The sequence below is a fragment of the Acipenser ruthenus genome, chromosome 32, assembly GCF_902713425.1.
Source record: "Acipenser ruthenus chromosome 32, fAciRut3.2 maternal haplotype, whole genome shotgun sequence".
Taxonomy (NCBI): domain Eukaryota; kingdom Metazoa; phylum Chordata; class Actinopteri; order Acipenseriformes; family Acipenseridae; genus Acipenser; species Acipenser ruthenus.
Window position 1 is genome coordinate 12,549,164 of NC_081220.1, and position 23,398 is coordinate 12,572,561.

Sequence of the window (23,398 nt, forward strand, 5' to 3'; positions counted from 1 at the left end):
TTATCACCATACTGAAGTGTATTTTATAAGTGCCTACACCCAGTGTATTAACTCATAGTACACATGTTAGTATGTATCAGAATCCTGATATGCATGTTAACCCTTAGCGGTCCATTTATTCAGAGCATCTCAGGAGCGTGAGGTCCAATTTATTTTCACACGCGCAATTTATTTTAGACACGCTGTTTAAAAGTATTTTTTTTCACAGTAAAACAGGTTTAAAAGGCACTGCATATCAACAGGATACTCAGTACTGCATCTCCAGCACTGCCCCACCCCTTGTTCGGCCATTGAATCGTTTTCTCGGCTTTTTCCGAAGAAAAAACGACTAGAGACCTGTTTTTTACGTCTTTTTGATGATGTCGGACAGGGTCCGACATTGGACTGGAAAGGGAAAATTGCAGTGTCTGACCAGGTCCGACATAGGACCGCAAAGGGTTAATGCCTGTCGTCTGCATGTCACATTTCCATACACATATCCAGAGAACCACGTATCCGGTTCCGATGAAACTTGGTCAGGCCATTCTTATCCTCACAGCGCTAATGTTATGTGTTCCAGAGGTGTGGTCGTGCTGAGCGCTAACCAGAGCTACGTGGTGGAGCCGATGGAAGACAAGGAAGGAGAAGGGACCCACATCATCTACAGAACCCAGGAAGAGGTGTCCTTCAGCGGCGCGTGTGCAGTCACTCACCCCCCCAGCACGGTGCCTCCTAACCCAGCGCCAGAGCAGAAGACTCACCGGGTAGGGGGTTGGTACACCTGCCTGCTTGGACCTCGTCTAGCTCTGCGTCAGAGTTTGCCATTAAAGAGAATCTATCCATCCAGTATATATACTTTTGTAACACAGATCAGCCAAATGGTCTGTAGTGGTCAGAAACAGCGCCATTTAGTGATGAGCTACGGTAAATCTAATTTCCTTTTGGAATTGCTGGCTGTGCAGTAGAGAATGATGGCTCTTGAAGACATCCCTCATTAAAGGTTTCCCATAGCCAAGTGTGGTAAAGCACAGTGAAAGCAAGGTAAAGCAAAGGTGTATACTGTAAAGCACAGAGGTATGGCAAAACATACAGAATTAAAAAAATGTTTCCATAGAAAAAGCATAGCAGTGTAATAAAGTACAGTGAAAGCATGGTAAAGCATAGGTATGCACTGTAAAGATGTGTGGTTAAGCATATTAAACATGGCAAACTGGTAAATGCATAGTATAACCATGGGGGAAAAAAGCTTTGGGAAGCTTTTATAAAGGTTATAAAGATATATGGGGAAGTTCAACTAATATCTAGACAAAGTTCAGACATAGGTTTCAAATCATATCTCATATATATATTAATGTTTGAACTCTTTCCTTTTTGATCTCTTTGCTGTTTAGTGGAAAAGAGACATCCTGACAGAAGTCAAATACATTGAACTGGTGCTTGTGGTCGACAACAAGGAGGTAAGACTGAAACCCAGTTACAATGACTCAACAGGCACGTTTACACTCCACTTCTCTTGTAAATGCAGCCTTCCCTTTGCATTCACAGTAAGTGCTTGTGGCTTTGCAAAGCTTTAAATATGCAGTGTACTGTTTAACATTTTTAAACAGAAGTAGAAATTACTATAACTGTATAAACATTTAATTTGAAAACCAAAAGTGATTTTTTGTTAACAAAAACAATTAGCAACTGATCAACGTGACTTCTCCAGTGCTAACGTTCCTCCCTTCCTGTCTCAGTTTAAAAGCTATCAGATGAACAGGAAGACCATCACAAGCAGAATGCTGGACCTGGCCAATCAAGTGGACTGGGTGAGTGCCGTGCTTGAAGTGGGGGGACAGAGACACTGACTAGTGGCTACAGAGCACACTTCAATCCTGACCTGAACAGCCAGCATGCAGTCTTGGGCCTGAGCTAAGACTGGAAACTGTGCTGAATTGTGACAAATTGTAATGACTCCTAGTTGAAGGGTTTGTTGGAGTATTACTATATATTCTACCATTGCATGTTTTCGCATCTTGTAAACTTTCTTATGTTTTACACAGTCATTATATGTCTTTAGAAATACTAAAAGAAACTGAATGTCAATGACAAGCGTCTTTTTCAATGTACTCCAAATGTATTTCTAAATTCAGCACTATTGAGCTGTGTAGGAAGTAGCTGTAGGTCATCATACAGCAGGTATTGGAGTAAGACTGCCCTACAGCACAGGGTAGCAGCATTTCAGTGTTTTGAATTCCTAAAAATCCAGATGAAATGATCTTCAACCCAAGAGACGTGGAATTCGAGGAAAGAAGCAGATTGTAAAACCCTGGTTAGCACAAGGGGGTGGTAAACACAGCACATTACACTGAGTGACTGACCCTGTGTAACTGTAAACACAGCGCATTACACTGAGTGACTGACCCTGTGTAACTGTAAACACAGCGCATTACACTGAGTGACTGACCCTGTGTAACTGTAAACACAGCGCATTACGCTGAGTGACTGACCCTGTGTAACTGTAAACACAGCGCATTACGCTGAGTGACTGACCCTGTGTAACTGTCTTTCCCACTGTCCTCAGTTCTATCGCCCGCTCAATGTGCGAGTGGCCCTGGTGGGCATCGAGATCTGGAGCGACAGAGACCACATCCTCATCGACAGCAACCCAACTGACACACTGAACCGCTTCCTGGACTGGAGGAGTCGAGAGCTTTTACCACACATACACCATGACAACGCCCAGCTCATCATGTGAGCAGCTTAAAGCTACTTAAAGAGATTGTAGCTAACAAAATATTTTCCAGAAATCTGCTATCTTCTATTTGCTACATGGTCTCAAATGTGCAGTTTTGAAAGAAAAACATGTGTTCTAGATTTATTTTCTATATCTGGTTAAAGAAAGCTGCTCTCTTACTCCCAGGAAATCTGTTACACTTGCACTTCCTAGGTCACCCAAGCAGTGTCTTCTGGGTTACTGGCTGAAAGCAGGTCAATCAAAGGGTAGCAGCTGCTTGGTTAATGACAAGAAAGTATCCATTGAATGGGTGGAGAAACGACTAAGCAACACTGTCTGAAAGTATGGCTTGCAAACAGAGATTTCTTTAAGCTAGTGTAGTACGAGATGTTTTGTAATATAAATCCATGTTTACTAAACATGTTTCTTTCAGAACTGGGCATTTTAGTCACAACTGACACACACCTGCCTCCACTATAACCTCAAGCTTATTATTATTATTATTATTATTATTATTATAATAATAATAATAATAATAATAATAATAATAATAATAATAATAATAATACTGATCTAATCCGAATCAACACTAGATAATCCTACAGAACACACACACAGAGAATTCAGGGTGTAACTGTGTGCTTGTGTGTTCAGGGGCGGCTCTTTCGATGGCACTACAGTCGGGATGGCATCTCAGTCTTCAATGTGCTCTGTGGACCGGTCTGGGGGGATCAATGTGGTGAGTAAAGCCAGCTTTATGGGTTTACCAATGCCCTGATAAGCTATCTAACATCTAATGCATTTTTCATATTCAGTTGTCCTAAGTCCTATTCTTCTTATCTCATTTTGGAATCTTGCATTCATTGAAATTCAGTGACAGAATGACCAGGCGAATCACACTGTTGCAAATTGTCGCTAAGGAGATTGATCAAAGGAAAGTAATTCTCCAAATTCTGTTTAATTTAGGTTTAAACAGGCTTTGTTTTCCATAACTATTATAGTAACAGAATGTTCCATGAGTATGCTGTGGTTATTCACTCATGAGGATAAAAAACACACTCTCTATTACGCTGTGAAGGTTCATCATGTATCCTGTATATTATTATTTTTATTTATTTCTTAGCAGACCCCTTATCCAGGACGACTTACAATTGTTACAAGATATCACATTATTTTTACATACAATTACCCATTTATACAGTTGGGTTTTTACTGGAGCAATCTAGGTAAAGTACCTTGCTCAAGGGTACAGCAGCAGTGTCCGCCCACCTGGGATTGAACCCACGACCCTCCGGTCAAGAGTCCAGAGCCCTAACCACTACTCCACACTGCTGTCCTAGTTGACAGAGGAAAGACATAGAGAATCCAATGCTTTGCTGCACTGATGAAGAGAAACATAAATATACAGGGGATTCATATTCACGCAATATTGTTGTTTTTACATTGTTTTCAATTCTATTTAAATGGTGACATTATTGAACAAGCCTCTGGTGGCCAAGCGGTGTGTCACAGAGTGTCTTCTGTCACAGACACTTCCCCTTGCATATCATCATCCACGTACCCTCCGGGTTTTGCAATGCTCTGACAATGTTGTGTGAATTATGAATCGTACAGCATAGTGACGTCCCATCTGAGTCTGTGATGTAATTCCAGGACCACTTAGTGAGTATCCTGGGCGTGGCCTCCACGGTCGCCCATGAACTCGGGCACAACCTGGGCATGAGCCACGACACTGTGGACCGGCACTGCCAGTGCAGGAAGGAGAAGCGGCTGGGAGGCTGCATCATGGAGCCATCCACCGGGTACGGTGTCAGCAAACTCAATGATGAACATGCTTTCAATTGATTTAGTTTCATTTAGTATTTCTCAATTTACTTTAAAATATTCCACAACTGGAGCCTACCAGTCAGAGAATATGGGGAGTGGTTATTCTTGTTGTTAATACAAAATGGAGACTGCTGCTGGTTAAAAGAGTGGTTAGTATATATTTTTTTTAACCCCTGTTTCGGTTTTGGTACGTCCTATTAGTAGGGGGATGCACTGTGGTCCCTACCACTGGATGAGAAAACGGGATGGAAAAAATAAATTCTGTGTTTCCAGTTGCTAATGTAGAGAATTACATTTTCACAGCCAATTGTTTTTAACCTCTGCACATATCAATACAGGATTTTCACATTTCCATGTTGCAACCCCCGTTATAAAAGATTACCACAATTAAAGCATTGTGAAAGCACGGCAAAGCAGGGGAATGCACTGCAAAGCACAGAGAAGTATAATAAATCATATCTGTCGTGCAACTGTACCTTTTTATAAGGGACCATTTGCTCTGGTAAGACACAGCCCTTAGATGCTGCTTCCCATGTATAGCTGGGTGTCTGATGGCTGTCCCCTCCTCCTCCAGGTTCATGCCGGGCCAGTTGTTCTCGAGCTGCAGTGCGCAGGACCTGTCTGTCAGTCTGCTCCAGGGGGGCGGGATGTGCTTGTTCAACGTGCCCAAGCCGGACCGCCTGCTGGGGGAGCCGCGCTGCGGGAATCTCTACGTGGAGAAGGGGGAGCAGTGCGACTGCGGGCTGGCTGATGTGCGTCACGCTATATGGAGGCATAAGTAGCTCCCTGTTGTCCCTTAGAAAAGGTTCCCACAGTAAAAACACAGCAAAATGTGAAAGCAGAGCTAAGCATTGAGAGAAACCCAGAGAGATGCTGTTTCCCCTTGATTATACTGTGCAATTATACATAGCATATTGTTATATGATTTACTATCTCGCTGGGCTTCACAATACTTGCTCATGCTTTCAGTGTGTTTTATTACACTTTGCTATGCTTTTACTATGGGAAACTTTATGAGGGTGACGGCAACAAATATTAGGATATATTTATTGGAATTATTTTGTACTGTAATTAGATAATGTTGTATGCGCTGTGCATCATTGTGTATGTTATGAACTGCATATTGACTGCATAATGTGGTCAAATGATTTGTTATGTATTTTTTATGTATTTTATTTTTTCTCCCTGTGTGCGCAGGAGTGTAAAGACCCCTGCTGCAACGCCACCACCTGCAAACTGGTTCCAGGGGCCCAGTGTTCCTCTGACGGGATCTGCTGTGAGAACTGCAAGGTAAATCAGCTTCACTGTATCTGCTTGTCTGATCAGAGTGTTTGTGCAGAAAGAGCCAAAGATCAGCCATGTAAAGATACAGGTAACCCCACCCACCCCCCCTTCGTTCAAACCTGTATACTTGTAGGGGCCGGTAACTCACATACGCTGTGGAGCTACTGGGTGTAAAGCGACGACTGGCTTGGGGATCGGAGGACCCCCACTGACCTTCAGTTCTCCTGGGGAGTTGCTGCAGTGGGGGAGAGTAATTGGACACTCTCAGTTGGGGACTATAATGGGGTGAAATAATTAAAATAATGGGTGGTTAGTTCATGTAATGTTAGAGTGTGTAGACCTGTTCAGAAACATAAGAATAATGTATGGACACTATTGTGTATTCACTCCCCTCTCCCCTTTTCCACTGTCCTCTCTCTAGCTCCGCCCTACTGGTGCAGTGTGCAGGGACCCCCTGGGTGAATGTGATTTGCCGGAGTACTGTAATGGCCACTCCCCCTTCTGCCCGCCTAACGTCTTCATTCAGAATGGTCACTCCTGCAGACAGGGGGCAGCATACTGCTACAGAGGGGTCTGCATGAGCTACGATGTGCAGTGCCAGGTGCTCTGGGGGGCCAGTAAGTACCAACAGTGTGTTTTACTATACTTCTGTTAGGAAGTAGGATAATGTGGTTACCCTTATTAAAGTTGTCCATAATAAAAGCATGGCAAAGTGTTGTTCTAAGGAGACTTCAATATCCACCTCTCCAACCCTAACCACTCTGCTGGATTTCTTCCCTTCTTCACTGCTTCACCTTCTCTCTCTCCCCATCCCTCACCGCTCACACAGCTGGCCATCAGCTGGACCTTGTTTTCACCAGGGACTGCTTCCCCCCCGCCCTCTCTGTCACTCCTCTCTATCTCTGATCACTACTTTATCTCCTCTCTGTCGCACCCATCCCTTCCTACTCCACTGACCCCCGTCACCTTCTGTCGAAACCTCTGTTCTCTCTCCTCCTCGATCTTCTCCTCTGCTATTCTCTCACACCTCCCCTCTATCGAATCCTTCTCCCTACTCTCCTCCCTCACCTCCTGCCTCGAATCCCTTTGCTCCCTCACCTCTCGACCTGCCCGCCCCTCCCCGTCCCAGCCCTGGCTCTCCTTCGTGCTCCACTCGGCTCGTACCAAACTGCGCTCTGCTGAAAAGAAATGGAAGACTAACTTAATATTTTTAAGTTTAACTGCTCTTAGTCCTAATCACTCTTAAACAAAATTATTTACTGAGTTTTTTATTTTCTCTCATTTGAATTTGCTCTTATTATACTACTGATTTTTATTGCATTTTATAACTCAGTTGATTTGAACAGTTTTCTTTCTGTGTCTCTCCTGTCAGACTCCACCCAGGCCCCAGCAGTGTGTTTCACCACTGTGAATAAGCAGGGAAACAAGTATGGGAACTGCGGCCAGCTTCCAAACGGCACTTACATCCCCTGCACTAAAGAGTGAGTTCACACACCGTACAGAGAGCGCCAGCCCAAACGCACGTATCCTTCACTTCAATAACACTGATGGAACTAGAGCCAAAATGCTTGTATGCTGAACTAAAAATATTGTATTGTTCTGTAGTACCGGCTGGATTTCTATCTGTGAAAGTTCACTGTGTGTGTTGTTCTCGTGTGGTCTGTGCAGAGATGCTCACTGTGGTAAGATCCAGTGCCAGGGAGGGAGAGATCGCCCCCTGCTGGGCTCCAATGCTGAGATCCTCGCCACCACCGTCACCTACAACAGGTCAAAGTTCACCTGCAGAGGCACCTACTTCAACCTGGGCGATGATGTCACCGACCCTGCCATGGTCATGCCAGGCACCGCGTGTGGAGTGGGCAAGGTGGGGGGCTTTTTTTATTTTATTTTTTTATTTTATTTTTTTACAGTTAAACCTTGCTTTTTTCACCAATTTTGCTCCTGTTGACAGTAACGTAAAGTCAATATTAAGGCCACTCCTATATTCAGTATTAAGGCCGCCATGTGCAGCCTTAACACATCAAGCTTCTTGTCAGATAAGACCAACAAGCTGTAAACTACCAACTTTCTTTTTTAAAATGTTCCCATTTGTTTTAGATAACATTATAATACTAACTGCTGAGTTTTCTTAAACACTATTGTAAACAATTCAGTACATTTCTTTGTGTTGATTTGAGTCATGCTGTTGCTCGCCTTGCCTTTTCCCTTCCTGCTGCAGTTTGTTTTATTTTGATTGCATTGTATAATCATTTCTTTGTGTCTGTGTCTGCGTTGCAGGCCTGCATGGGCGGGAGGTGTCAGGACGTGTCTGTGTTTGGAGTGTCCGAATGCCTGAAGAAGTGCAGTGGGAACGGGGTAAGAAAGGGTCCCGCAAGACAATTCAACAGGGCTTGAACCTCACGCCAGTCCTGCGGTCCAGAACTCCCTTTGTTTAGAAATATTATTGAAGAAATGAAATGATATCTCATGACATAAAAAACAGTCACAGACAAAAATATTGCCAGTCTCCTACTCTTATTATAGTATAATTCAAGGTAACAGATTAAGGACAAGCATTGAGTAAACTTTAACCAATATTTAATACAACAAAAAGCAAAATACACAATTTCTGGTACCAACAAATAATCTTTATCAAAAAAACAAATAAATGTATTTAATTTCAAGTATTCGTTCATGACAAAAGTATTGGCACCCTGTCACAAAGACGGCCGGAGTGGGTGGCGTCAGACCAGAGCCAGGAAATAAACAGACAGAGAGGTGTGGTTTGGTGAAGCTGAGCGAATGCTTTCGCTCAGAATTTAATTAAACAGAACAGAAAATAAAAGGTTTTAAACACAAAACAGGACACGGCACTTGCGCCAAAATAAATAGACAAACAAAATGTACTAAACACTTAACAAACGGTGCACGGAGAGACAAACAAACACGGTGAGTACAAACACTTATAGATTATTATTTTACTTCACTTTACATTCTCCTTCTCTCTTACCCGTTCTCCACTCTCGAACACCCAACCCTGAGTGAAAGAACGTGCATCTATATATACTGTTGTGCTGGGATTCAATTACTAATTAATTATTCACTTGAATCCCAGCACGTGAATTAATTCTGTGCAACCCCGTGCTCACATATTACATTTAACCAGCACGTGAAGTGATTTGTGCCCTCCTCGTGCCTAAATACAAATCTACCTTTTTAAATCACACATGAAACACAGACCCGTTTATATCCCATGTACCAATCTATACACCAACATTAACACATGCACGCAACATACAACACATAATATGCACACAGGGGCGGGGCACATTGCCACACACCCTTGCCTTAGTATTTCGTGTGTCCTACTTTTGCTTTTTATTACGGCTTTCAGACATAACAGCACATATTGGTAGTTTTACTCATAGAATGGAGCTATGTATACAAACTCCAGATCATTTAAATGATGTACTTACTTGCCTGTGTTATAAATAGAGAGGGTGCAAGGCTGGAGTGTGTTTAACACCCTGCTCTTCGTATTGCTGTGAAATATCTCCTACCTCAACAATGCATTGTCGGTGTTTACAAACATTTGTATCATTTTCTGTTTCAGTCATCACATCCGCGTGACTTTATAGCCGCCAGTTATTTTAGCTTCAGCTGTGTGGTTTTAACAGTAATTGTGTTTGCAGGTTTGTAACAGCAATAAGAACTGCCACTGTGATGCAGGCTGGGCCCCTCCGGACTGTGGAGCCACGGGGACGGGAGGCAGCGTGGACAGCGGCCCTGCCCAGGAGAGCAGCGGTAAGAGCAGCAGAGTCATTTACACAGCTGCCCTGTCTGACACAGCGCTGCAGCGTATAGACAGCAGAGACAGGCAAACACAAGGGAGAGCTGGCCACTGCAATACAGAATACTTCCGTCTTGTTTAGGGACACAACAATTTCAAATGATATGTTTCCAAATTACAGGATGTTAACAATGAAAATAAATGACATGTACGTTATTTAAACAGTTGTAGTAACACGTGGGGATGTGTAATGCTATATTTTTCGTTACCCCGCTACTTACTCTTTAAATGTCCAACCCCAGTTCTTTCTTGACATCACTGTATGTTTTGTAGTCAGTCAGTGCTCAGGACTGTGTGGTAATGACTGTGCTGTCACCACTCCTCTCTCCTCAGACTTTAACCCAGTGCGGGTCGCTCTGCTTGTCATTTTCCTCTTTGTCCTGCCGGTGGCGCTCTTGTGCCTGGGGCTGCTCTTTCACAGGCTAAAAGGATTTCCGAGCTGCCTGGGGAGCAACGCCTTCAACAAGTGGAGTACCCGTCAGCGCAGCAGGTAACACAGCGCCCTCCAACACCAAAAAAAAAACATTTTATTAAAGTGAAAAAATGTTACTAGCTTAACAAGCACAATGCAGCCAGTCCCTGTAGTGCAGTAAGATACCAAACAATGTAACAGAAGCTACTGATTGCAGTTAACAAAATAATTCCATAAATCCTAGCTATTAGATACTCAAGCATGTTGTAGCAAAAATGTATTCTCATTTCAGATACTATACTGGTTTAAAGAAAGTTCTCAGTGTCCATGCCTTACACTCAGGAAAGCTGTAACACTTGCACTTCCTGGGTCATTTCACCACAGCAGTGTCTTGTGGGTCATGTTACTGGATGAAAGCATGTCAGTCAATAGGGGAAGCAGCTGGTTGGTTGATGGCAGGAAAGAAGCCAATGAAGGGGTGGGGATAATGTCACCCTGCAGGAAGTGCAACAGTAACTGAAATCATGGCTTGTTTTAAAATGAAAATCCATGTTTGCTTATTTGCTTTCAGTACTGCACATTTGAGACCTGTGTAGCTAATGGAAGTGCAACAAGCGGTCTGATTTATGAAATTATTTTGTTAGCTACAATCACTTTTAATATTTATATGCCAAATTAAAACGCAAGTTAACTACACCACCAAAGACGTTGAACCCCCTTTCCTCTTACCCACGTTGCAGTGCAGCGAGCAAGATGCGTGTCCAGTTTGTGGGCGTGGCCACAGAGGATGTGGCGGAAGAGAATGGGAGGCGGTAAATTGAGTTAACCCCTTCACTGCTGGGGTCTAACGCACAGGCAGGGGTACTCAACACAGGACTCTTACTCTTACTAGATGTGGGCATTTCAAATTGAAAACCGGATGTAAAAAGTATTGATTAAAAATAGAAACATAAATAAAGAAATAAAAATATATGGACCAGAATCCATTTGGAACTATAGGCCCAGAAACCTTGGTGTTGAGTATCACCGGTCTGGGAGAATGAGCTTGGAGCTGCAGGCTTGGCAGAGGTGATGGTTTTGGTTGCTGTGGTACTATGAGGGTGTTAAAAATAAAATACATGATTTGAAATATTTATTCTTAAAAGAAAACAATTGCAGGGATAGCAGCAGTACGTCACTACACTAAAAACTTTGTTTTCTTTTTTCTTTTTTTTGTTACTGTCCCCTTACATTTTCATGATGTTTACAGTCATTCTGAGTGCTTCGTATTGCAAAAACTCGTAAAAATGGTTTTACTGTTTGATAAGTGTGTGTTCTTGCTTGTTCACTATCTCTGTCTCTGTGTCTGTGTCAAGGTGCTTTGAGTTCAGGAGCTGCTCTTCAGTTCTGGTTGCCTACCATATATATATATGTAACCCAGGCTAGATCATCTAGTCACTTGGGAGCAAGTTTCCTTTTTATTGTTGGCAGTACACTGCTGGGCACTAGATGGTGCTGGCACTTACTATAATATAAAGAGGATCTAGCCTACATTGTCTATTGCAGGCACCTAGAATTGAAATGCACCTGAACTTAAAGCATCTTGACACAGACAATAAAAAACAGTGTTCGAGTCCCTACAAAAAGAACCATTCAGAATTATTGAAAACATCCTCCGAAGAGCATGGAACAGTAAAGAAAAGAGAAAAAATGTCAGTCCTTCCTTTCTCAGCTTCCACGTGGTTTTCTTGGGTCTCCTTGTTTCTTTGTAACCTTGGCTGGCCTGGTGTTTAACTCTCCCTACCTGTTTACACAATAGGGGTGTGCAAAGTTCACATGGTCTGCATCCAGTCTGTCTCAGTTTTCTAAATCCTGTACCCTTACAAAAGTTTCCCATAGTGAAAGCATAGCAAAGTGTAATAAAGCATCTTAAAGAATAGATAAGCACTGGAAACCCAGACAGGTGTGGCAAAGCAGATTAAATATGGTAAACTGTGGTAAATGCATAGTATAACCATGGGTAAACTTGTATAAGGGCCCTCCCCCCCTGCTCCACAGTCCTGGTTTGAGGGTGTCTGTGTGTGTTAATGTTGTTTCAGGACCCCTAACGCAGAGCTCAGCAGCAGTCACAATGGAGAACAAGTGCAGCCACTCCGATACCAGTGGATGCAGAACGCAGACATCCCCCTTGCACCCCCAGCTAACAAGGTAATGATCAGGGAGTTACAGAGAGTACGATGCAGGGCGCAATCTACAGATCACAATATACCGGAATCTCAGGAGTATAACACGTACCCTGGGCAACATGCAGCCCTTGTATAATGCATGCACCACGTGTAAAATATGCAGATGCGGTTTCCTTAAAGAAGAGGAATGAAGCAAATATTTAGTAGGATCAGGATCAGTCTTACATTTGAAACTCTTGTACTAGCGGTAGAACCGTACAGTAGACTAGTGGAATGGAAACGTGACAGTTGGCCTCAGACACTGCTTGTCGACTAATCGCAAGTCACGCGATGCCATTCAATTCCAAACAGCAGCAGAGCAGCATTTTACTACCAGCAAAACTACAAACTGAACACAAATAGTCATGTGTTTGTGTTGAAAGTGTGTACTAGTAGTGAACTAGCAATGTCGATATGCTGATTCGGTTCAGGTCTTTGAAAGATGGACGGAAGTGGGGTCATGGTTGCAATCCATTAACATGTAAGTGACATTTGATAACATTAATAAACATGGTGCACAAACAGCAGAGTGATACAAAACATTCACAAAGAGCGCACCAGACAAATACATGATTTATTACATGTTTTTAAATGGCGACTAGTCGACCTATTAGACCAGTGGTGCACAACTCAGGTCATGGAGGGCCGGTGTCCCTCCTGGTTTTTGTTCTAACCATACCCTAAATTAGTTAATTGGACCAATTAAGCTTCTAATAAGGTTCAATAAAGTACTTTAGGGTGCAAAAAAAACCTGCAGGGACACCGGCCCTCCAGGACCGAGTTGTGCACCACTGTATTAGACCATTTTTACAATGTATCAATTAAGCCTAAACCGTACTAGACTTAAAGTCAGACAATCTCAATATAAAATATTTTGGTTTTAGTTTTTCTCAAGCATAAATAAAGGCTTGACAGTAACATTATCTTTTGCAAGAAAATAGAGTTAGTATTCCTAAAGGTTGTGGCTTGTGATACACATGTATACAGAATGAGTTCAGTTTACTGTGTGCCTCATATACTGTGTGAGCTGCAGCGGTGCTCTGGCATGTCTACTGGGCTATAATAGTGCTGACATAATGAAATACCAGCTAATAGCAGAGAAACCAAACTGCAACATCACAATGGTAAGTATGTAGATTATTATTCAAAGGGTTTTCATCATATTTCAATAAATTTCGTTCATGGATTGGTGCTGTGCAGTGTTGTCCATGTGCTGAAACACTTCTCTGAGAGTCCATAGAGCTATTAACAAGTACAAACTTGTTCTGGGTCAAAAATCCTTACTGCCTTCAGAAATGTGAGCTGGTTCAATAAAGCCTAGTTTGAATCTGCATTGATCAGGGTTGCAGGAATTTGACAATTTAAACGCTGTTTATTCTGGTATCCGTAAGTCTGTTGGAACAGTTCAGGAGGCATCTTTCAGATGCTGTTTAGTCTAGACAATGTTTAAAAAACTTTCTTATGATTGCAGTCGGCTTGTCAGAAGTTATTCAAATGTTCCTAGCAAAGTGAAATGGAGTTCTCTGTACTGTATGAAAGCGTCTTTCCTTGTTTTAGTCCTGGATTGTAATAAACAGCTGGTTATGTGCTTCAGTCAGCGGCAGGCTGTGCTGTGTAATGCGAGCCTTTGTGATGTTTGTTAATTGATACTGTTTACCAATGAAAGTAAATAGCAGAGATTCCACCTGTCTTGCCATGAAGGATGTACACAACGTAGCCCTTTGTGAGCACGTGGTTTTATTTTGGATGAGGACTCCATTCTGGGATGGGTCCTGTAGATCAGGGGTTCTCCATTTTTTTTGCTGGGCACCCCTTTGGAAATGTTTCAGGCTGTGATGACCCCCCCCCCCCCCCCCCACCCCCTCCCCACAGTGCGATATCATATGAAATGACTGTACATACTACATAGGCACGCTAAATGAAGCATGGACATGACATCATTATGCCTGCAGTCAACGCACCGGAACCTTTCTCAAAGTGGGGGGTTTGGGAGAGTAGCAACGGGTTTCAGGAATAAATAATAAAAAATATATATTTAAGTAATATAAAATGCATTTTTAATTTGACCAAACATCTGAACTGTAAAATAAATAAACAGATTACAAAATGAAACCTTGGCATAATATTAGACCCACACAGGCGGAAGGGTCTTTAAGTCTGTCACTTGTGTGTTTCTGCTTCAAGATGGTTGTTCTGTGTGAATTAAGATTTAATTTTGCCATCAGAAATGGAGCGGAGCGTCAAACTTGCATCATACTGTGACGAGACAGCGGTAATTGAGTAGCCTTGCAAGGACTCCCTGGAAGCGATTGCACTGATGTGACGATGTGACACGCTTCATGAGCGTTCAGGCAGTTTATTGTTACAGAGCTCAAAGCAGGGGGAGTCACAAGAAAGGAGCGGCCCCCCTCTCATGGTGACCACTGGCCCTCGTCCAGATTTATAACAGCCCCCCCCCCAGTGTTTTAATTACCCGTTTTCTTCAATTACATGTTACCTGTGATCCTTTGTGCTATGTAACTCTTGCATAGCACCCCCGGTCCCCGTACACATCACACTACTATCGGTATCGTCTACTTTAGACTCCTCCTGATTTGTAAATAATGCCTGTTTCTTTAAGCTCCACTTTCAAAGTCTCTTCTTCAGGGGTATGTAGACATTTAAGAAACACGTGTTACTGTCTGAAAAATGTGCATCTTACCTTCCGCAGACAACAGGATGCAATTCTGCGAGCTGGAAGTACTTGCAAACAGAGTTCACCAAGGATGATGGCAATAATCCTAGCATTGTCCAAGGATGGTGCAATGATCATAGCATTGTCCAAGGATGGTGCAATAATCATAGCATTGACCAAGGATGGGGTAATAATCATAGCATTGTCCAAGATTTTTTTAAGTTATTTTGACCAGCGCTAGCACTTTATACACAGTTATATACACAAACAAACAAGCATCTGGACACTCAGTAAACAAGGCGGGAGGGCTGACTTCATATCACATCCTGCACTGTTAGGGATTAAGTGTATATGCGCTGAAATGTAATGCTAATCATCTTAAGGTTATGTCAGTATTGTTTGTGATCACGCGGCCCCCATAAAATAGCCTTGTGACCCCCTTTTGGGTCAGGCTCTCCAATTTGAGAAACACTGCTGTAGATTAATAATATTAATAAGATTCCCCTGTGCACTGCGCTAACCCCATTACTGCATGGAGCTGCTGCCTGAATTGCTTACAGTGAAATGGAATGCAAACATTAACCCCTACTTCACTCCCAGAAGATTTCAACAAGATTACTTTATTTACTTAAAGACTAAGTATCTTTTGAATATCATTTTATTTCTTTTTTTTCCCCTTTACTCGGCTTTGAGCTTGTCCAGAAAATCCCAAGTACCAGGCAAATTTTAAAATCATGTGACAATGTGACTTTTCAGCTAGCTCCACCTATTGTGCATTTATATAGACCGAGATTAGGTGGAGAATTGAAAAGTCACATTGTCAAATGATTTGAATTGAATGAAGAAGGCTGTTCAGTGACTTGCATTTAGGATTCTCCAGACAAGCTTAAAGCAGCTCAAAGTCAGGTAAAGGCAGATTTGGAAGAAAAATGAAAATAATTCAGTATTGGAGAAATATAACCCACTCAATGATTGAAGACCCCATACAATACTGTAGTGTAAAAAATAATTAAAATGACATTGACATTTTAAATACATCTTTTCAAATAACCAATTTATTAATAAGAATATAAGTTATTTTTACCGCATTTGAGAAACATATTAATAAATATTGGCTGTGCATGACTTACTAACCCCATGTCTCTTTAATCCGCACTTTCTTTCTTTCTTTCTTTCTCTCTCTCCCTCCCCATCTCGTAATAGGTGCTTGGAAGGCCTCCCGCTCCTTCTAAGCCACTACCACCTGACCCTGTGTTGAACCACATCAAGGTAATCTCTCTCCAGGCCACAGAGTGGTGCTGAAGAGCACAGCTCAGCTACACAGCTTTACAAATAATGTACTGTAGCCTACTGGGATAAATCTAAAGTGTTGAATAATTTTGATGCTTAGGAAAGATGTTGGGAAGAAAGAAAGAGTCCTATTAATTTATCCATAGAGAAGAGATAGCACAGAGAATGAGAGAGCAGTTCAGTCACCATCCTTCAAGCCATTTCTCTTAGGCCTTAAAAGTTTACTGCTTTGGTATCCCCCTGGTAAAAGCACAGCACAGTGTAGTAAAGCATGAACCAGCCCCTTCTCAAAGCTGGTAAAAGCTTGAATTTGATGACAGTGTGATGGATTGGTGGGTCGTGTAGACCTCTGGTGCTGTGCTGTATTTAAGTTCCCTTGGCGGTGGCAGTGAGTGTGAATGTGTTTCTGATGGCTTGTCTCTCGCTTGTCTGGTTTGTAGCACACCGCTTCAGACAGACCTGCCCCTCCATCCAAGCCACTGCCGCCTGACCCCGTACCCAGAGGCAGCCAGGTACCGAGGAGGAGCTGGGTGGGGGCGGGGGCGGGCGGGATTCCTTTAGTTTTGGTTCCAGTTTTCTTGCTAATATAAATATATACAACCCAAACCATGTTAATATCCTGTGAGCCATGCAGTTCTAATGCTAAACGTGTATTTGAAGCCATGCAGTTCTCCTACAGCCCCAGGTAGAACCTGCATCATGATTGAATTAGACGCATTTATATGCCGTGGATCAGTTCACTACATTGGTACCAGCTTCCCCTGAGCTCACAACGCCTGTCCTTTCTAAAACTGCACAGATACTATCTGAAGCATCAATGAAGATAGCCTCACCTGGTAACCCTGGGAATGATGATACTGCGGCTCGTGTTTGCTGGCTGAGTGTAAATATCCCCTCTATAACGGTGCTGTTCTTCATCACTACAGCTGAATGGTTAACCATTCTTTAAATCTGAAACAGTCAGGTAGCAGCGTCTGGCAGCCTGGCATTCCCTCAGTAACCAGGTTCTGCTGCTTGATGGTTCCTTATTCAGTGAATGGCTAACCATTTAGTTAAAGAGAAGATGACTGAATCATCCACATGTTTAAACCCAACCTCCCTATTGAAGGTACAGAGCTGCTCTCGCTGTTGGTCTGCACTTAGTGGTGTCCCCCTCCTTTTTTTTTTATTGACCAGTGTCTTCACAGCATTATTCTACGTAAAGCTCTCAGAATCATGTCTAACACCATTAGCAACCCTCTGCAACACAATGACTGCCCCCCCTAGTGGATGTAGATATATTTGCTCTTGGTTGTATTTCTTACTGATGTATTTGAGGGCAGAGTGTTGCAGGAGTTTGCCAGTCATTATGAAATTCTTTTTATTTTTTTATAATTTTTCATTTTCCACAAATAATGTTTTATTACAGATACACATTAATTGCAAAATCTGCACATCATTATTTTGTCACCGTCAGCTGCATACATCTCGTTGTTTTAATTGTTATTATGCTTTTGCGCAAGCGCTAGACAGAGCTTCTGTTTCCCTTCAGACCGCGTCTATGGTAATGACTGAGTCTTGACAACTATGATTGCTTTATAATGATTTTGTGTTTTATTTAGTTTTCTATGTTGCATTTCGTTTTATTTCACGGGTCTCTAAGGCAATAAAATAATACTTTTTTTGAGTCACTCCACAGTTCAAAGATTTTTTTTTTTATCCTCCCAGCCTAGTGCTCCAGCCAAGCCACCGCCGCCACGGAAAGCACTTCCTTCTGACCCCCCTGTGCGCTCTCTATCCGGGGCCCCACTGCAAAAAGGAGCCAATGCAACTTCAGTTCCTATCTACAGACCACCCATTGCTTTTGTGCCTGCAAGGTCAGTCAATCACACAGTCACCGTGTGGCAGGGCTCTGCTTGTAAATAGGGTTTGGCTTGTGTGTTGGTGGTGGTTGGCAGGGATGGGGTTAATGGGGTCGGGGGGGCAATTTGCTTTGTTTCTGCTCTGGTCAAATTCCAGTACTATACAGATCTAAAGACTGCTTATCCTAATGTGATCAAACTTAGTCATCTTTAGAATCTGTGGATAAAAGGAGATGCCTGTCTGTTTTTACATACATCTAGAGAACCAATTGTGATGAAACTTGCTAAGAATATTCTTTAGCTATTAAGAGTATCAGAATCTGGGGATACATGATACTAACACTCTCTCTCTCCCTCTCTCTCTCTCTCTCTCTCTGTCTGTCTCTCTTTTCTCAGACGGGCTCCCTCACCACCAGTCTGGAGCTCGCAACCCCCCACCAGCACAGCTCCGGCCGCTCCCCAAGTATAACCAGTACAGACCAGTGACTGACTGGGCTGACCTGAATTGGACTCAAACACACACAGGAGCCCGCAGTACTGGAATGGACACAGCTGACCTCAAAAACTGTACTTGATCCATTTCCTGAAATGCTGAAGATCTCAAATCACCTTTTAAAGGAGTTCTAACCAAGATTGAAAAATCCAGTTTCTTCACAAACATGACCACAGTCCCCTGTCTTTTGTTTTAATAACTGTCGGTTCTTTGCTTGTTTTTTAATGTTTAATTCAAGATATGCAGATATTTCAATGAAAAAAAAAAATGGTTTCCTCCTCGTACCCCATTTCCTGTGCTCTAGGTCAGTTTCCATGCAAGACAGACCTTGTGACCTACAGCACAGGGCGTGTCTCGCTACCAGGATGTATCTGTGTTTTATGTATGTATGTTTATAGACGGTGTCTGGCCATTTTTTTTGGACCTGTACCTAATATTGGTTTGGAGCCACTGATCACAACCTTGACATGGCATAGACTCCACAAGGTGCTGGAAGGTGTCTCGAAGGATCCAGTCAGGCATTAATATTTCAGTTGGTGCAGAGTGATGAAAAACGTTCAAGTTCATCCCAAATGTGCTCAATCGGATCATTTGTTGTTGATTCACTCTGATGACTCTTGGAGCATGCATCTTTCCAATGAGATCTTTCCCTATTTCCGGTAGACTGTTTGCAATTGTGCTGCACCGGCAGCTTTATAGCGTTGCTGAGGTCACATGATCAACCTAATCTCAAATCCAATCAGGTAGACAGATCCAAATAAAGTGGCCATGCAGCGTGTGTGTGTGCGTGTGTAATATCTGTTTACTGCTGAAAGTATCAAGCAAAGCCCTGTAAGATTTCCATCACATTGACATTGATAAGGTTGCATGTGCTAATAAGAAACTAGTATGCCATGTTCATACTCCTTTAAGATATAAAGTAGCAAGTCATTCTTCCCTTGCTTTAAGCACTATACCACACTGCACTCACACCTTTAACCTTTCCACTGCCAGGCATGTAGAATCTTTGTGTTCCTGCTGTAAAAACGGCACTTTCACATCAGTGTATTAACATCTTTGTTAAAGATCTGGCCTTTGCAAAATATGTCTAGCAACTAGAACTGAAGAGCAGCTCCTGAACTCACACCAAAGCACCACAGCACAAGCTTATCAAAAAAAGCATTTCAGTAATTGCAATCAGAAGCACAGACTGATTGTAAACATCAGAAAAAGGCAAGGGGTCAGAAAAAAAAATAAAACTTTGAAAATTGTAAGTTGAAGCAGCTGTGTGAAAATGAAAACTGTCGACCTTTAAAAGGCTTCAGAGCTTCAATCAGTCCACTATCAAAACTCTTAGAAGTGAAGCTGCTGAAAGCAAATAAACAAAGATTTCTCTTAAGGGGTTCCAGCTAATAAAATAATTCCATACCCTGTTCTGCTCTTCTATTCACCATATAAGAAGGGCTTCTGATTTCCTGTTTTAACCGATAAAAAAACACTTATACAAAAAAAAATCACTTGTATCCGATAAACACCGGAAATGTTTACTCAATTCACGTTGACTTGACCCCTTTCCCCGTCAAAAAACTGTTTTCATACAGTATATAAAAATCAAAAGCCCAGACAAAAAACTATTTATTAACTCAAAAATAGCTAAGAATAAGCACAGAAAATGAAATTAATAAAAACAGAAAAACAGAAGCCTTACATATGTCTTAAATGTGCAGTTTTTAAAGAAATACATGTTACAGCAAATTCATTTGGTCGTTTCCATGCCTTATTTTCAGATAGTTACTTTTTCACATCCTGTGTCACCTCAGCAGTTTCTGGCTCAGGGTTACTGGCTGTAATGCCTGTCAGTCATGAGGGGAAGCAGCTGATTGGCTAATGACAAGACAATGGCAAACATTTCACACTCACAGTGATCTAGAAAGAGTAAGACTTTCTTTAACTGAAAATACGTGATTGTTACAAAGTGTTTTTTTTTTTTTTTTTTTTTTTTAAAACTGACAACAGGCCTAAATAGCCATTCGAAGTGTAAAACAGTTATTTTGTGCAGGGTTATTGTAGTATCAGCTAGAAAGCCTTTGATGTTGCCTTTAAAAAGACAACGAAACACACTTAAAACTTTATTTCACTATGATCGTAATCGCTTGTAATGTTGAGACCGAGTGGATGTTGTACATTTTACTGACTGTATTGTAACAGTTTATAAAATAAAGCCAGGGCAATGACCTCAGCTGTCTGTGTGTGATTTCTTTTATTCAAAGGACAAGGGTCTGTGAGATTGGAATTTTGTCTACAAGTGACTGCCAACAGCAAACTATTATCTTAGGGGTATGTTTGCAAAACGTGTCTGTTGTTTCCACGTATATAATAATATATTTTACGTATACATTTTGTAATGTGCTATCCATTTCTTCAGTGTGCTGCTCAGCCTTTTGAGACGAGATCGATATTAAAAGATGTTTAAAGACAGCGGTCACGTTAAAAAAAAAAAATGGATGCAAAGTAGGACCTTAAATAAGCCAAATTTCACAAGTGACCCTACATAGGATTCGATACACCTGGAAAACATAAGCATGTGCCAAAAGACAAGTTCATTTCTGCAAATAGAGCCTGTGGTATTCCATTAGAGGTAAAACATATAGTAATATTTAATTTTTGTCTGTGGGAATTTCAAAATGTCCACTAGTGACTAAAACTATCAACACTACAGTCTCACTCTCTTCAGGTAAAAACAAACACAACTTTAAAAATATACAGATCTAGATGTTTAAATATTTTTTTAATTTAAGTTAACTTTTTATTTTTTTTTTAAAGACGACGCAATAAAAAAACATACCTTGTTTGTAACTCAGCTGTTTTTGTACAAGAGTCTCCCTCTAGTGGTTAACTACCGGTACTTTGGCAGTGAGTGAGTTGAGGTTACCATACTTCAGTTTTGAAAAATCAATGTACTTACTTACCTTATTTCTTTTAGAATTAATTGTATTGACATTTTTCAAGAAGTGAATAATAACAAGGATTCTAAACAGACTTGTACAACAGCAGTGATACACATTAATAAAGTGAATTCTGCATATATTATTATTATTATTATTATTATTATTATTATTATTATTATTATTATTATTATTATTATTATTATTTCTTAGCAGACGCCCTTATCCAGGGCGACTTACAATCGCAAGCAAATACATTTCAAGTGTTACAATACAAGTCATACAATAAGAGCAAGAAATACAATAATTTTTTTCAAGTGTGACAAACCACAATTCAATAATACAGCAGATAATAGTGAAAGTTACATCAGGATATGATTAAATAGTGATAGTTACATCAGGATGTGATTAAATACAAAGTACTACAGGTTAAAAACTTGGCAGATTACAGTATTCTGAAGTACAGGATTAAATGCAGTAAAATAGGGGGCAGATAAGAGCAAAATAAAGCACATTTAAATGAAGGGTGATAGTGTCCCAGGATACAACATATTAATAATATAAATGATCATTGTTAAAATGAAGTGCTGTATAAGTTTCAGGTTATTTTTCTAAATCAGCAAAACAGTGTACAGAACCCCAGCTTCCCTCTATCATTCTGTAGTTTACAAGCTGCAAAAAAAAAACTACAAATACAGACACACCCCGCAGCGCACTTCTCGCGGTCATTGAGCGTCTTTCCTGCAGGATCGGTAGTGGCGTCACTCTCGCGGTGTTTGGGGTTTGCGTTGCAATAATGGCTGTATTCGGGTTGCTGATGGAAACAGAGGCGAGTCCGGGAGGGAGCTGAGGAGAGGCGGGTGAGACACTAACCTGACCCCGTACCCGCTGGCGGGAGACCGACAACTAAGGAAGAAAGCTACCCGTCGCATACACAGGCTGGAGAGCGGAGTTTTGGAGAGAGAAAACGGCTGGACCGCCGGTGAGATGAGCGGCCCCGGGCAGGACAGCGAGCCCGAGGCGAAAGTCCTCCACACCAAGCGGCTGTACCGGTGAGTGAAGCCGCGCTGACCCGGGCTGGGGGCGAGTCTGTCGCTCCGTTCTGCGCCGGCGCTTGCATTCTCTTGAAATTGGAGTTGTGACTGTCTGTGCGGGTCTTCCAAAATAAACACGACGTGCTGTACACACACGTTATTATTAAACAACACGGGTACCGGGAACGTGTGTGTTAGGAGGCCTGTTTCAAGCTAATGTCACTAACCCGGGGGAGAAACTGCAGGGCGCGCCTTCAGCTTTGAGAGCGTTTTATTCAAGGTGAACCCCGTTCCCGAAGTTTGTGTTCAAAACGAACTACAACTCTGTCAAGGATATGTGTTGACGCCTCAAGTCAAAACAAAACCGGGATGGTTTATATGTGTGTGTGTGTCTGTCTGCTATCTATCTATCTATCTATCTATCTATCTTTCTATCTGGGAAGAGAGTCGAATGATATTGCATCTTTGTGTGTACGTCAGGGGCTCTGATCATGTGACACAAGCGCACATTGATGTAACTTTATCAGCTTACTCTCACCTCACAACGCTAAGTTCAAAATTGCTTTTTATATACTTGAACAATTGAACTGTGTGTGTGTGTGTATTATGTATATCTCTCCAAACATTGTTTTGTTGTTGTATTTTCATTCAAAAAGGTCATTCTAAAACTCTAAACACTGAATTGCAAGTTGTAATACAGAATTAGATCAAAGTTGCCACTGGACAATAGTCTATAAAGTAAGGCAGTAGTGAGAGTGTTGTTACACCAGTGCATGTCTTCTCTGAAGCCCCTTTCACACTGGCACTCCTACCCGGGTCCAGACCTGGGTCCTGGTTAACTGGGTCACAATCCCATGTAGTGTGAAACCACATACCTGGGTCGGACCCGGC

At 41.9% G+C, this 23,398-nt stretch overlaps 2 protein-coding genes across 7 annotated transcripts in view; both read left to right on the forward strand.

The window, feature by feature from the left end:
- Positions 1 to 20,767, forward strand: part of LOC117395566 (disintegrin and metalloproteinase domain-containing protein 15) — a 32,856-nt gene extending 12,089 nt beyond the window's left edge. For 2 of the 6 annotated variants that reach the window (XM_059006054.1, XM_059006055.1), the window contains exons 6-25: positions 560 to 743; positions 1,371 to 1,436; positions 1,716 to 1,787; positions 2,543 to 2,712; positions 3,350 to 3,434; positions 4,349 to 4,497; positions 5,097 to 5,274; positions 5,720 to 5,812; positions 6,228 to 6,423; positions 7,179 to 7,287; positions 7,475 to 7,670; positions 8,084 to 8,161; positions 9,478 to 9,589; positions 9,969 to 10,125; positions 10,788 to 10,859; positions 12,126 to 12,234; positions 16,129 to 16,194; positions 16,656 to 16,727; positions 17,923 to 18,071; positions 18,453 to 20,767. In XM_059006054.1, the coding sequence (XP_058862037.1) occupies positions 560 to 743; positions 1,371 to 1,436; positions 1,716 to 1,787; positions 2,543 to 2,712; positions 3,350 to 3,434; positions 4,349 to 4,497; positions 5,097 to 5,274; positions 5,720 to 5,812; positions 6,228 to 6,423; positions 7,179 to 7,287; positions 7,475 to 7,670; positions 8,084 to 8,161; positions 9,478 to 9,589; positions 9,969 to 10,125; positions 10,788 to 10,859; positions 12,126 to 12,234; positions 16,129 to 16,194; positions 16,656 to 16,727; positions 17,923 to 18,071; positions 18,453 to 18,525 (2,386 nt within the window). In that variant the 3' untranslated portion in view covers positions 18,526 to 20,767. The remainder of the gene's footprint in view (positions 1 to 559; positions 744 to 1,370; positions 1,437 to 1,715; positions 1,788 to 2,542; positions 2,713 to 3,349; positions 3,435 to 4,348; positions 4,498 to 5,096; positions 5,275 to 5,719; positions 5,813 to 6,227; positions 6,424 to 7,178; positions 7,288 to 7,474; positions 7,671 to 8,083; positions 8,162 to 9,477; positions 9,590 to 9,968; positions 10,126 to 10,787; positions 10,860 to 12,125; positions 12,235 to 16,128; positions 16,195 to 16,655; positions 16,728 to 17,922; positions 18,072 to 18,452) is intronic. The other 4 variants (XM_059006057.1, XM_059006056.1, XM_059006058.1 and 1 more) reach the window with 4 other exon arrangements.
- A 1,434-nt stretch (positions 20,768 to 22,201) lies between these two features.
- The window catches only part of LOC131703055 (nonsense-mediated mRNA decay factor SMG5-like), a 28,217-nt gene continuing 27,020 nt past the window's right edge, over positions 22,202 to 23,398 (forward strand). Inside the window, exon 1 of the mRNA XM_059005908.1 lies at positions 22,202 to 22,525. Coding sequence (XP_058861891.1) covers positions 22,461 to 22,525 — 65 coding nt within the window. The 5' untranslated portion in view covers positions 22,202 to 22,460. The remainder of the gene's footprint in view (positions 22,526 to 23,398) is intronic.